This window comes from Babylonia areolata, chromosome 20, assembly GCF_041734735.1.
Source record: "Babylonia areolata isolate BAREFJ2019XMU chromosome 20, ASM4173473v1, whole genome shotgun sequence".
NCBI classification, from domain to species: Eukaryota; Metazoa; Mollusca; class Gastropoda; order Neogastropoda; family Buccinidae; genus Babylonia; species Babylonia areolata.
Window position 1 is genome coordinate 54,182,956 of NC_134895.1, and position 14,743 is coordinate 54,197,698.

At 39.4% G+C, this 14,743-nt stretch overlaps 1 protein-coding gene across 3 annotated transcripts; it reads left to right on the plus strand.

The window, feature by feature from the left end:
* Positions 1-1,269: 1,269 nt before the first annotated feature.
* LOC143295201 (small ribosomal subunit protein eS21-like) lies at positions 1,270-14,413 on the plus strand. Of its 3 annotated transcripts, XR_013056995.1 has the most exons (7): positions 6,225-6,267; positions 6,401-6,482; positions 10,145-10,208; positions 11,330-11,401; positions 12,348-12,403; positions 13,349-13,432; positions 13,673-14,413. XR_013056995.1 is itself a non-coding variant. In XM_076606772.1 (6 exons), the coding sequence occupies exons 2-6, from the start codon at positions 6,433-6,435 to the stop codon at positions 13,356-13,358; spliced, it is 252 nt and encodes an 83-aa protein (XP_076462887.1). In that variant the 5' UTR covers positions 1,270-2,199; positions 6,401-6,432; the 3' UTR covers positions 13,359-14,413. The 3 variants fall into 3 exon arrangements, 2 of the variants coding, with proteins under 2 accessions (XP_076462887.1, XP_076462886.1); XM_076606772.1 differs by lacking the exon at positions 6,225-6,267 and adding an exon at positions 1,270-2,199 and having other exon boundaries at positions 13,349-14,413; XM_076606771.1 differs by having other exon boundaries at positions 13,349-14,413.
* The last annotated feature ends 330 nt before the right edge of the window (positions 14,414-14,743 follow it).

Sequence of the window (14,743 nt, forward strand, 5' to 3'; positions counted from 1 at the left end):
TGGGTGGATCTATGTTTGGAGCACATGTAGCCAATGCTGGGTGGATCTATGTTTGGAGCACATGTAGCCAATGCTGGGTGGATCTATGTTTGGAGCACATGTAGCCCTTGCTGGGTGGATCTATGTTTGGAGCACATGTAGCCCTTGCTGGGTGGATCTATGTTTGGAGCACATGTAGCCCTTGCTGGGTGGATCTATGTTTGGAGCACATGTAGCCAATGCTGGGTGGATCTGTGTTTGGAGCACATGTAGCCTGTGCTGGGTGGATCTATGTTTGGAGCACATGTAGCCCTTGCTGGGTGGATCTATGTTTGGAGCACATGTAGCCAATGCTGGGTGGATCTATGTTTGGAGCACATGTAGCCGTTGCTGGGTGGATCTATGTTGGAGCACATGTAGCCAATGCTGGTGGATCAATGTTTGGAGCACATGTAGCCCTTGCTGGTATAAATGGGGTAGAAAGAGTCAGAACATACAGGTTTCAAGGCCTGATCACCACTTTGGGTCTTTAGGGTCATGCATCTGCAGTTTATTTTTTTTATCTGTTTTTATTCTATTCTATTCTGTTTTATTTTATTTTATTTTATCTTATTTTCAGCAGGTGTTGTGTAGCGTATAATGACCAGTCCGCACGCTTTGAAACCTTGAAACTGAAATATAAAAAAAAAAAATCCCAAAAATCATACGACGTCATCAGGTGCTGCATAGTCAGTAAGAGTGCTGACGTCACACACTATCGCATCACCGCCGTATGTACATCTACGTCACAGTCTTGGTGTGGGGTAGCCATCATGTCTGCGGCGGACTTCCATTGCTTTCCTTGCAAGCAGAATTATTGCATTGCACGTAGTGTTTTAACTCTCTCCATACGAACGGCGAAAGAGACGACGTTAACAGCGTTTCACCCCAATTACCATCATCAAAAAATTGCAAGCGGAAGGCTCTTATACTGAAGAGGTGAATGTTGACAAAGAATACCACAAATCTGACGACAGAAGCTAAAGGTTGGGTCATTCAGACACCCACTGGACATCCGAGGGGTCTGTGTAGAGGAGAAGAGAGGACTGGCCTTACTGAATGGATAAAAGACACTGTGCTTCAGTGTTTCTACGGTGTGCTACAACTCAGAGAAGGTGCATGAAGACAACTGCTATGGAGAAAGAAATCATTAAAAACACGCTTGTGTATGCATTCATATTACAGTATAGACCGGATGTATAAAACACCGGATGTATGAAAGTCTGCATGTATGAAAGGGGGCAGGCAGGGTCCCGGCAGAAGCTACTCTTTGTTATTACTTAGCATTTTCCGGTTGTATGAAAATCGGATGTATAAAAGTCCGGTTGTATGAAAGCAAATCTCTGGTCCCGAGCAGCACAAATGCGCTGTTGCAAGACCGGTTGTAAGAAAACGAAACCGAAAGTAGACCAAATTCACCAAAGTGTGGTAAATTCCCCGTAAAATTATTTCCCCTTCCATAGCGACTCGATCTTGCAAAATGGCGGACCCGCACCGCAAAGCGAAAGGTACAGGCAAACGCAGAGTGTTGACATTGTCTGAGCGCCTGAGGAGGAAGGTGGCAGAATGGTTAAGACGCTCAGCTGCCAATACAGAGAGTCCGTGAGGGTGTGGGTTCGAATCCCGCTCTCGCCCTTTCTCCTAAGTTTGACTGGAAAATCAAACTGAGCGTCTAGTCTTTCGGATGAGACGATAAACCGAGGTCCCGTGTGCAGCACGCACTTGGCGCACTGAAAAAGAACCCATGGCAACGAGAGTGTTGTCCTCTGGCGAAATTACGTAAAATGAAATCCACTTTCATAGGTACACAAATATGTAAGCATGCACTCAAGGCCTGACTAAGCGCGTTGGGTTATGCTGCTGGTCAGGCATCTGCTCAACAGATGTGGTGTAGCGTGCATGGATTTGTCCGAACGCAGTGACGCCTCCTTGAGAAAGTGAAACTGAAACTGAGCGCCTTAAAATCATAAAGGCAGTAGAGGACAGTCCATTCAAATCCCGAACACAGATGGCCATTAATTTAGGTGTCCCCCTGCCAACGCTGTCAAATATCATGAAAGACAAGAACAAATATCTTGCTCAGGCAAGAAGCGGCGATATTGTGACGACGAGCAAGCGGGCACGGAGCTCTCAGCTGGCGTCTGTGGACAAAGCGTTGCTGGACTGGTTTACGTCATGCAGGTGGGCTATTCTTATTTTTTCTTATGAATTTTTATTTGTTGATTGATTTGAAACTGTATGTTCATACTGTCCGCACTCTAAAAGTGGGTATCAGTGTCTCACAGTGTGTGTATGTGTGTGCACGTGCGTACGTGTGCACGTACGCACACTGACGTGTGCGCGCATGCGTGCGTGATAGTGTGTGTGTGTGTGTCTGTGTGTGTGTATGTCTGTCTGCCTGTCTATCTTCCTGTCTCGGTGCCCGTGCCCCTGTATTTTTAACCTACACATATATGCCTTGAGCCATCCGCATATGCAATATGACTTCAATGTGCCCAGCAGTTTGCTTGAAATTGGTAGGCAGTACATTGGTAGTAAAAAGTTTGCGACCGCATAACGGGGGCAATACAAGTGTGTGTGTGTGTGTGTGTGTGTGTGCGTGCGTGTCAGTGTGTGTGCGTGAGCGCATCAGTGTGTGTGTGTGTGTGTGTGAGGGGAAGGGGGAGGAAGTGGTGGGGGTGCAGTAGTTGGGTGTTGTAATGTTTGCGTGGTGTTGGCAGAACACAGCAATAAACAATAAATACCGAAAACACAGGAGGACGGTTGGCAGGTCTTTCACTTCATTTCGCTCTCGCTCTTCAAGTGACGTTTATCTAGCTATGATGTCATGATAGAAGAATATTGCGTCATAACAAAGGAGATTGTCAACTATTTACTTTCGCTTCTTAACATTAAGCTACGATTCAGTCATGGACACAACAGGTGTGTGTATGGGGTGCGTAGCTATGTGCCCTCGTCTCTGCTCCCAGCACTCAAAAAACGTCTCTATCTGCCCTAAACTCAGTTATGTTTTTAAGGTACAGTGTTCAATGTGCGCCCATCTCTATGTGCCCCCGTCTCTATGTGCCCCCATCTCTATGTGCCCCCGTCTCTATGTGCCCCTTCTCTAAATGCCCCCATCTGTCTATTTCTGTCAAAGACTGTTAGAGTATTTTGCATCTATACTGTAGCGCTACGGATGTCATTTTGGTTCATAATAATGTTTATTTATAGCTTGATTGAAATACTATTTATTAGAACGAACAAAACAATTTTTTGGTAATATTTTGTTGAATAAGAAAAAAAGTAAATTTTTTTAATTTAATCAACATACTGTGATGTTGAGAAAGAAAACAACACCACACACACACACACACACACACACACACACACACACACACACACACACACACACACAAAGAGAGAGAGAGAGAGAGAACTCAGAAAATTTTATTTGCTACGTCAACGGCCCTTACAAAGATCCACGACCAAAAACATCGTCAAAAGCGCAGAAGGGTTGTGGAGGGAACACACACAATACAGTCGTGCCACACACACGCACGGAGGGAGGGTGGGGGGGGGGGGGAGTGCACGGCACATGCAAAGCAGAACAGTTCCCACAAACAGTTGCTCTTTCTACCGGTTGTCCTGACTGTGTGTATGTAAGTACTTGTACTTTTCCACTTGTTATTCACAAACCTTTTCTTCTTACTAGGATATGTATGAAAACATTTAAACATAAAAAAAAGTAAAAACAAAAATAACATGAAAAAAACCTACTTTTACCAAGTAAAAGACGCGTGGCCGGATGTATGAAAGTCGATCCTCAATATTTTCATACATCCGGTTATCCGCTTGTAGTAAAGACCGGTTGTATGGAAGACAAAAAGTGGGTCCCGACGACTTTCTTACATCCGGTCTCGACTGTATTTAAAACATGTAGAGCTAGATATCTTGATGTACATAAGCCTTTAGCTGTAAATGCATTTCTGGTGATTCACATTTTTTTCTTCGGTTATACATTTGCCCACTCTAAGTGCCAGTAATACATTAAATTTTGTTATTAGATTATTTGTTATTACTACTGAGTTTTTATCAGCTATAAAAACATTGTAATGATATATTTCATTTTTAGTATTGTTATAATCACTGTTCACACATGAAATTTTGCTCATTTGAATTCCACGTACAGTAGTTTTCTTTTCCTTTTTTATTTTTTTATGTTTTTAAAAAAAAATTTTTTTACTGCCGTGGTGAATAAATGTTGATTTGTTATCGAAGGAATAACTGCTGTGTTTATGACTCCTTTTGTGTGTCCTACGCCTTCACTCTGTGTGTGTGGGACGGGGGGGGGGTGTAACTGGCATGCATGGATATTTACCATACTATGACTAAGGAGCACTCTACTATGTGTGTGAGTGTGTGCGAGAGACAGAACAGAAGCAGGGAAGCTCACTCGAAATTATATAAGTTACTCAGACCTGCACTTCACGAGCACACACACACACACACACACACACACACACACACACACACACACACACACACCGGCACACACACGCTATAAAAAACAACAACATAAATATAAAAGCACGCAATAATTCAAATGATCCCGCTGCTAGAAAAAAAGAAAGAAAAGTAAATATGAGTCCGATCAAAACATGTATAGCACACATATAACACTGTACCAGACAATGTGCTGCGATCAGCAGTGTCAGCTGAAAAGACCATGGCTGCGGGGCAAAAACAAGGGAAACAACTGTTACAAACCTGAATGTTTGACCTTTGTTGTAGTTGTTTCTCTTAGACCGTGCATGTATGAATTTGGGGCAGAAAAAGTTGCACGCGCGCCGTGTGTGTGTGTGTGTGTGTTGTTTTCTTGTGTGTGTGGGCAGAGGGGGTATTGTCATCATTGAGATAGACACCCTAGCTGTAACTACGAGGGAGCGTGCCACGTTCTTGTTGAAACTGGTCACATTTTTTATCACTTTTCATCTTTTTGTGTGTCGGCCGTGTTAATATCATTGATTGTCACTCTCAGCAACTGATTTTGTTCTGACGTGTGTGCCCATTTGATTAATGACACGCTCTCAGTCGAGCACGGCAGAATGGTTCCGACGCTCAGCAGAGTCCCTGAAGGTGTGGGTTCGAATCCTGCTCTCGCCCTCAAATTTCTTCCAAGTTTGAACTCAAGTTGATGAAAAATGGAACTGATTGTCCTGTCATTTGGATGAGACGAGCAACCGAGGTCCCGCGTATAGCACTGCACTTGGCGCACGTAGTGAAAAAGAACCCATGGTATGCGGCAAAATTCTGCATGAGGAATCCACTCAGATGGGTACACAGAAATAACTATAGGCAGTGTCTGTGTCTCCCGGGCCTTGTTAACGCCGGGATGTCATTATGACAGGAAGCGTAGAGTACAGCCTTGTCACGCAGTCCCAAACCAAAAGGGACCTCCATAGCAACATTGACGGTCATCGTCATCCTCCTCCTCCTTCATCATCATCAATATAAACAAAACAGTCTCAGTAGGGGGCTTAGTAGGTAGTGTCCTAAGTACGTTAAATCAGAACAGGCACCACTGAACACCACCGAAGTGACTCAGCAGCAGTGCAGGGTCTTCTCTAGTGTGTCGCCTCCTGGCGACCTAACATCGATGGTTCCCCGCGGACTGCCGACGCTGAAACTGTGACGGACGAACCCGGGTGTGGCTGTGTATGGGGGAATCTAAATGAGCGGCGTGGGAGTAATGCCACTGAAACGGTGCAGATGATGGGGCAGCAAAAAAAAAAAAAAAAAAAGGCATGTCTGACTAAGCGCGCGTGTTATGCTGCTGGTCAGGGCATTTGCCAAGTTGATGTGGTGTAGCGTATATCATATGGATTTGTCCGAACGCTTTGACACCTCCTTGAGAAACTGAACTGACACTGAAACCGGTTGAAATCCCCGTGTGTGGACGTCAAAAACTTCGCTTGGGTAGCGGGAATATCTTTTTTTTTCTTTTTTTTTCTTTTTTTTGAAAAGGGAGTAAACGAGAGTTATACTCCAGAGTAATAAAAGAAATGATAATAATAATAATTACATGAATTTTACTCCGGTGTAAATTTCTCATAGGGAGTAAAATTCACGTGTTACACCGAGTCTGTTTTATCGATCTGTTTGGTGATAATAATGTGCCGTTTATTCGGTTGCGCATGCGTCTTGAAGACGCACTGTCCACTTCCCGTCTGTCATCGCACGCAAGAGGAACGAGAGAAGCTGTCGCCGGTAAGCTTACTGCGTTCAGAACGGTGACTGTTTTTTCTCCCCCATTCTTCGGCGATCTTTCTTGTTGTTGTTGTTTTGGGTTTGGTTTTGTTTTTTTATGTGAGTATTGTTGAATGAATGTTTTCAATTTCAGGATTCGGTCATTTGCAAACAGCAATCGACACCATGCAGAACGAAGCCGGCGATTTTGTGGATATGTACATCCCGAGAAAATGGTGAGTGTCATAAATGCGGCTGTGCTGTTCGCTGTTTATCATATTTTATGTCAGATGGCTGCACGTGTGTCACTTACGTAGGTCTCATCAGTCACGTCTCTCACGCAGTTTAACCGATTTTAAACTACATTTTGCCAGTTCTAGTAAGGTGGTGAATTCCCGGAGTTCTATTTCCAACCCCATAATAGATTTAATAACTGCCTGGGCTGAGCTTTTTTAGTTCTTTCTTTTTTTTCTTTTTGTTTAATGCACTGATTTATATTCATTGTTGAATTAATCTTAAAAACTTACATTATTTTTTCTGTCTGTTTCTGCGATTCTCTCATAGTTGAAAAAAAAAATTGAAGTCAGCAAAATAAATCGTAAATAATGATAATAATAATCATCATCATGATAACAGTAAATAAATGAATGAAATGATAAGTGAAATGCCGATGAAGCCATCAACACGCCAGCTTTAAATAGAACCAAAAAAAAAAAGTTCTTTGTTGTCACCTTGTCCACATTATCGATCGGTCTGTCCTCCAGACTTTCTAACTGCTACACCGTATATTTTGGCTTTGAGCGCAGCATTTACGCTCACTTCAAAATACTACATTTGCAAAAGGAAAAAATACTGCTCCGAAATTTTTATTTATCTATTTATTTTATCTATCTTTTCTTGCTTTTTTCTTTTTCTTTTTCTTTTTTTTCCCCCGATAACCTGAAACTTCAGCAAACAGGTGGCGTAAAGGGGAATAATTGGTTTGAGTGGCGCGTGCCAAGAATCAGTTTTCGGTTTTAGCCAATCAGAGCTCTGCGTTTTTTCTTGATCGTTTTCCGTTCGTCAGAATACTTCGTAAAATGAGGACGGTTAAATCATCCTAATAAGCTTGATGTTTTTTGATAGTGATTTTAGCATCGACCACTAATTTGAAGATGACCAGCCCCACAGCGATACCGATCGCGGTTTCCAACAAAGCACGGCATAAGCTTATCTGAGCTCAGACTTCGTGCATGCTTATCAGGTGTCAACTCCGTGAATTTAAAATCGGAACGAAATAGATCTATCTCAGTGTTCTTCCTCCGCCATCTTGACGGTGGTGTCACTGTCAGTGTATCGTGTTTGACTCTTAGTTTCTGATGTGAAATACCTCATACCGAAACAAGTGGTAATGTCAAGAAAAGTGTAATTATCGATAGATTTGGTCGGTAACATGTGTCTGCGCGGTAGCAGAACTGTGAAATGCCGAACGATGTGTACATACAGAGTTTACTGGTCTGCATGGCGTTGCATGGACTCGTGGCTTTCCCGGAAATAGAGCACTTTAGACTATTCAGTATTGATTTATAATTACAGCACAGTCAGCTTTCCGTCGGCTTAAAAACTAAAAATAAAATAGAATAAATATAAAAGGTTTCGACGATGTGCAAAAAATATAACTTGGATAGATTGTTGCTGGTATGTACATTTTGGAAATTGTGTTTTAATTTTACCGATTTTTTTTTTCATTTATAAATTACGTTTTCCGCTTATTGTCCTTTCCTCAAGTTTTTTTCTCTCCACCCTGTGGGTTCTGTGTGGGGTGTTCTGTTCAGCAAACGTTTTGGAGTTTTAGTTACAAAGTATATATATCCAAAATGTAAAGTTTTATTTAATAATTATGGGGAAAGTTTGAAACTTTGTTCATAGATGGTATGATTGTAAAGTGCACCCGAAAATGTCGCAAGTTAATCAGTATACTTAAGTTTATACTATTATAGGCAGCTTTTGGTGGAAATAACATTCACATTCCAGCAAACAATTTAAAGCTCAGTTCTACAGAATCCTATGTGTGAGTATTTATAACTCCACAAGTTGTGACCTGTATTTGCTGAAGCATTTTACACTTAATTAAAAAAAAAAATTTCATGCTTAAAATCAGTCACATAGACATACATTTACATCTCTTATCCCCTCCTATCCCACTTGGTCATGTGCACTATACTGTTTTTGGCCATTTTCCACTGTACTTCCATTAACAGTCATAATATTACAAATTGAGAAGAAGAAAAAAGTGAATTAATAATTGATACCATAATGGAAACTATTAGTACATTCTCAACACATACTGTTTTGGTCTGGAGAGTGTGTCACACACAGATATTTTAAATGTATAATGCACCACAAACACTCTAAAGTCTCATTTAAGGAAAACATATTCAGTTAGGGGTTGGCAGGTCTCCTCATTACAACAGCATGTATTGCTGGTTTTTCTGGCAGAAAAAAAAAACAGTCAAAAGGTAAAATCCTCCACATATCATTTTGTTCTGTAAGCTAAGCTATGTTCAGCAGCTTCATGTTCCTGGCCAAAAAGATGGCGCATTTTGATCTCTTTTCAGGCAAGTCTTTTTTCTTTCCTCCACAGCAGTCAGTTTTCAGATGCTTCGGAGTCACGGCTACCGTGTTCTTAGTCTGAATTATTTTTCCTCTTGTTCACAACCTTTCCTTTGCCAGCATTTGTAGCTGTTTAGTATATTATTCTATTTATCTGTCTTTTATAATAGTTGTATCTTTTTCCAGTGGTGTGTGTGCTTGTGTAAAGCACAAAATCAGATTATGTTGAATAGAAATTCAGATAAAAATGTACATTTCTGAAAATGTGAAGCTAGATTTGGCTACATCTCTCTCTCTCTCTCTCTCTCTCTCTCTCTCTGTATATATATATATATATATATATATAGTTTGAACCCAGGAATGTCCAGTTAATATTTCAACCACTCAGTTATTGCTGTGGATTGGTTTCTGTCCAAATATGTTCTCACAAAATGAATGTTGGCATGGTGACATACATGTGTATATATGGTACTGAAGAAAATTGAAATACACACACACTCTCCCTGGTCACATGTATGTGTGTTTAATTGCAACTTCATGTTTGTCAGTTAACTCACTCAGTACGGCCAGTCCACTCTTCTCCTCTACACAGACCCCTCGGATGTCTAGTGGGTGTCTGAATGACCCAACCTTTAGCTTCCGTCGTAAGAATTGTGGTATTCTTTGTCAACATTCACCTCTTCAGTTTTAGAGCCTTCCTCTTGCAATATTTTTATGATGGTAATTGGGGTGAAACGCTGTTAACGTCGTCTCTTTCGCCGTTCGTATGGAGAGAGTTAAAAATTAGCAGATCTTTGATGTGGCCTTTGTAGGAAGTCATGAACAAAGCAATGAAAGATGATACACTTAATTTCCTGCTGTTCACAGCTTTGGAAAGTATGTGTTTTTGTTTTTATTGCAAAGCCATGCAGGTATCTGCATACTACTGAAAATGTGTTTTAAAATATTTTGTCTGAAATCAGCTGTGTATATTCATTATTATTTTCACAATTCAATGAAGTCATTTTACTGGTTGCCTTTACAGCAACATTGATACAGTTTTTGTCTTGGGATACTTTTCTTTTATTTCATTGGAAATTTGTAGGAAACTTAATTTAGTGTTAAATAGAGCAGAAGTATTTGTGGACATCATGTTGACTTAAGAATGGTCTTTAGCGTTCAGTATGCATGATAAATAAGAATTCTGTGTTGAACTTGAATGGTTAAAAACTTCTTTTTAATTTTCAATGTGCATGTTACCAAAAAAAAAAAAAAAAAAAAAATGCATGGACAGAAAGCTATTTAGGTCATGGTGTTTATGTTTCAGTTCAGCTAGCAACAACATCATTGCGGCCAAAGACCATGCTTCTATCCAGATAAACATTGCAGAGGTAATTATGTGCAGTTTGCTTTAACTTAGTTTAAGTACTTAACTAAATCAGTACATATGCTGTCCAAGTTTTTCATTTTAATCTTCTGTTGTTGTTGTTGTTTTTTTAATGAGGCAGTATGGCAAGTACCTGTTGGTCAATGAACATTGAGATTAAAAGTGAAATAGTTCAAATACACATGTGCCCAAGTGTTTAAAATGTACTTCCATCAGTCCATGTAATTGTATTATTCTTGATAAATTATTTGTCACCAGTCTAGTTCAAGTTTTGTTTTTCTTTGTATAAAAAAGGATTTCCTTAAGCCACAAAGTCAGTTGTTGTCTAAATCAATGAGTTATGTTTATATTGATGATCTTGTTTTTGCCATCATTTATATCAGAATCGTGAATTTTGTGGAGGATGCAGATACATTTTTCTCAAGTATTATTACTGTTATTACTATTAAGCTGGGTGATTATAATAGTGATATGGGATAAATGTTAAACTACCACTAGGCATCTGGTCTGTATAAATTATAATTTTACTGTTACAATAATTATTATGACAGTGCAAACAGACATTTAGCTGAAGAGCACTCTTAAAAAAGGCGCATATATATATATATATATATATCTGCACAGCTCTTCATATTCACTATGAGTGGTATAATTTCTATGCTATGGGAGAAATGATGTAATCAAAATAGCGGACACAACTATGCCTGGTGGCAGTTTTTTTCTTTTTCTTTTTTTTTCTTTTTCTCCAAATCAATGTGATTATTATAAAGTGCTGGGAAATGCTTGAACTGCTCTTGGTCAGTCACAGAGAAGTTAATCAAGAGTTGTGTCCCCTGCCTAATTGTCATTGTGAGTTGGAAGGTTGCTAGCCAGTTTGATGAGTCACGATTAGGTGCCTGAACAGTGCCTCATCAAAGGATAAAATCATTTAAGACTTTCAGCATTTGAATGTCTTGAAGTAGAGGATATAGCCTTTTTCTTTCTTTTCTGTTTTTCTCTGTATGATGCACAAAAATGTACACATTTGTGAGCATCTGTGTTCTTTGAAGTGACTTTAAAAAGCAGACAAGTGTAAGTTGCCTTGTGCAGGCAGGATGTTGATGTTGTCATGGTGACTGTTGCCAGGTGGATGAGACAACAGGCCGTATGACTGGTGCCAACAAGACGTACGCCATCTGCGGTGCCATCAGGAGAATGGTGTGTGAGCTTGCTTTCTGTTCAGCTGTGGTTCGTGATGGACATCCCCTCTCTGCCTGTCACCATGATTCCTTTATCTGAATGTTATTGCTTTAGTAATTGTTAAAATCTCTTTTGTTTGTCTTCCTATCCCTCTCTTTGGCTGTTCCATAACGTTGCTCCACAGCTTCTCACCCAATTCCTTCAAAGAGTTCTGACTGGATTTTAATTTACCAGTGTTAAAAAAAAAGAAAAAAGCACAGGGGATTGTGGTGGTGGTGTTCATTCACTCATCCTTGCAGCTGCACACCACTGCATAGTACACAGGGCTGTAGTACCTTCAGTGGCATGCACCACAAAATGCTAATTTACTGATCAGCTGTGGTCAGCTTTTGAAGTCATGATGCAAACTCAGTAGTAACTACGACAGTAGCAGGTTCACAAAGTTGGTGAAGTTTGGAAATATTTAACCAGTTCTGATTTTATTTGTGTGAGTGTGTGTGCATTTGCACGCTTATGTGAATAAGCAGGTATGTTGTTACACACAATTTCTCTGCGTGCATTTGCATGCTTGTGTGAATATGCAAACATGTTGGTTCGCTGGAACATGTCCCGTTCTGTCTGTCTTCAGTGTCTCTTTCATTTTATTGTATTTGATGTTTTTACTTCTTTGTTTACTTTGTTTAGTTACTTTGTTCCTCTGACTTTTTTTCAGTTTTTTAATACAAAGCTATAGGCTATATAGGCTCTCCAGGCCTGTCTAGCTTGTCGGCTTCAAGTGTGGGTCAGGCATAGATCTGCTTTTCTTTTTTTCTTTTCCTTTTTTTTTTTAACCCGATGTGGTGTAGCATATGTGGATCAGTCCACACTCTCGTCACCGCCGTGAAAGTGAAACTGTAAATCTGATTTCTTTAACAAATTTGGATTTGGTAACATGGATCAGGTAGCATGTGGACTTACTTTGCAGGGTGAATCTGACGACTCTTTGCTGAGACTGGCCAAGAAAGACGGCATCATTGCCAAGTGAGTATGACTTGATCATTCCATTGTCAGGGACTGAAGCTATGGCACTGTCATAGATCATGTCCTTGGATCATTTGTTGTGTTTGAGTTGTAACACCATAATAATGTCAGACACTGACATGTTCTGTCAAGTAATCATTCTGTCATAAATGGCCATGCATGATATCTGATTCAGTGACTGGCATGAAAAATCTCTGACTCTGGCAAGAAATGTGGTGGAATCACCCACTTCAAAGGGATAGTCTGGGTTCAGTGGCTGTAATGTGATTAATTATGTTCAATTTTCAATCCCCTTCATTACCTACTTCCAGCCTTGATACGATCTGATGTTGTGTCATGGGCCCAAAACCAAATGTATTGTAATTTTAAGTTATGAGTGGTATGGGGAAAAAATGATTTGCATGATGTTGTTTCAGTCTTGTTAATAACACAGCTAATCATCCTCTATAATTTAGTATGACAAAAGGGCATGGGGATATGTCAGGGAAAGATTGCACAATGTTTTGAACTTTCTGTTCAAATGCAAAAAAGTCCCCCCCCCCCCACCCCCCTCCCACCTCTGTCTCTCTCTCTGTCTCTGTCTCTGTCTCTGTCTCTCTTATATATATATATATATATATATATATATATATATATATAATTTAGATATGGGTTGCTTCTTTCGTATCTTTGGGGTGCATTTTCTTAATTTAGCAAGCTAAACTTTATAGTTGTATAGGCTGTCTAATTTTAACTTGATCTCTTAGTACATGGTAATTTTTGCTGTTTTATTTTGAAACCTCACCCATACCTTTTTGTCTTTAGGCTTTGTCAGCAGCAAACAAACCCTTGTACACACAAGTGAAAAGTTATTTATGTGTGTTTAGATTTTTATGTGCACATTTTAAAATAGACATTCCAGAATGCAGAAGTTAATGATTTTCTATCTTGGTTTCTCTGTTGCAGGAACGCTTGATGTCATCCATGAAAACATGACTGTGAATGCTTGTTGTGTGTGAAGAAGGAAAAAAATAAAGGGTTGTAAGAAAGGTAAAAAAGATTGTCAGTTTGTTATTTTCCATGACATAAAGTTGTGTGAAGAAGGAAAAAAATAAAGGGTTGTAAGAAAGGTAAAAAAGATTGTCAGTTTGTTATTTTCCTTGACATAAAGTTGTGTGAAGAAGGAAAAAAATAAAGGGTTGTAAGAAAGGTAAAAAAGATTGTCAGTTTGTTATTTTCCTTGACATAAAGTTGTGTGAAGAAGGAAAAAGATAAAGGGTTGTAAGAAAGGTAAAAAAGATTGTCAGTTTATTTTCCATGACATAAAGCTAAAGTAGCTGTTCTGTCTCTCACGGTATATTCCACCTCTGATTATTTCTCCAAGCCACTGACACACAGTGTGAAAAGTGAAAAGCTTATCATTTACATGGACACATAGGACATTCAAAATTGTGGTAGTCAGACCTGAAAGAATCAACAATACAATAAATCATCAGATAAAAAAAATTATGACGTTTTTAGACTCGTCATTTCTGGAATTAATGCTTTCAGTTAGCAAAACTGAATTGTTCAAAGAAAAGCTAATGTCTTTAAACCAGACTGGAGAAAGATTTTGAAGGCTACTTGATTTTCTTTCCACTGGAGAAATTCAAACACAGTTTATGGTCTGTTCAGATTTTTATTTCTTTTGCACTGTCTCATTTCACTTTTTCCATCTGATGCTAAGTGATATTCTTTTAATTAAGTAAAGCCTCTTGATTAAAAACAAAATGTTAGTTGTGCGTTGTCAGCATATTCCAACTGGTAATTATTCAGTGAGTGTACTTGGGAAGAAAACTAAGCCTAACATGTAAAGTGTTCGTATATTTTAAGTAATTGTCACATTTTGATGCTTTCTTTAATCAGTATTAAATTGATAGAACTGAAACAGGGAAGAAAAAAAACTTGAACAGCTATTAAATAAATAGAAATTAAATTCCCTATTGTCAGAATAATGATGAACAATCTTTACAAGATATAAAATACACCCTTTGCAGTTTGTTTTGCTTTATATATATATACATATACGTGTGTGTGCATGTTTGTGTGTACACATTCTCAATACATAATGCGCATGCACATAAGTCCAAGACACACATTCAAGCACAGAATCACACTACATTCTGCCAGAGAGACAGCAAATCAACTGACAACAAAACGTCAATCATTCAGTTGTACAGACTACACAGACGAGTACACAAATAATGCATGCCCTCAGGGCCTGGCAAAACGTGCTGGGTTATGCTGCTGGTCAGACATCTGCCTAGCAGATGTCGTGTAGCATATATGGATTTTTCTAAACGCAGTGACGCATTATTGAGA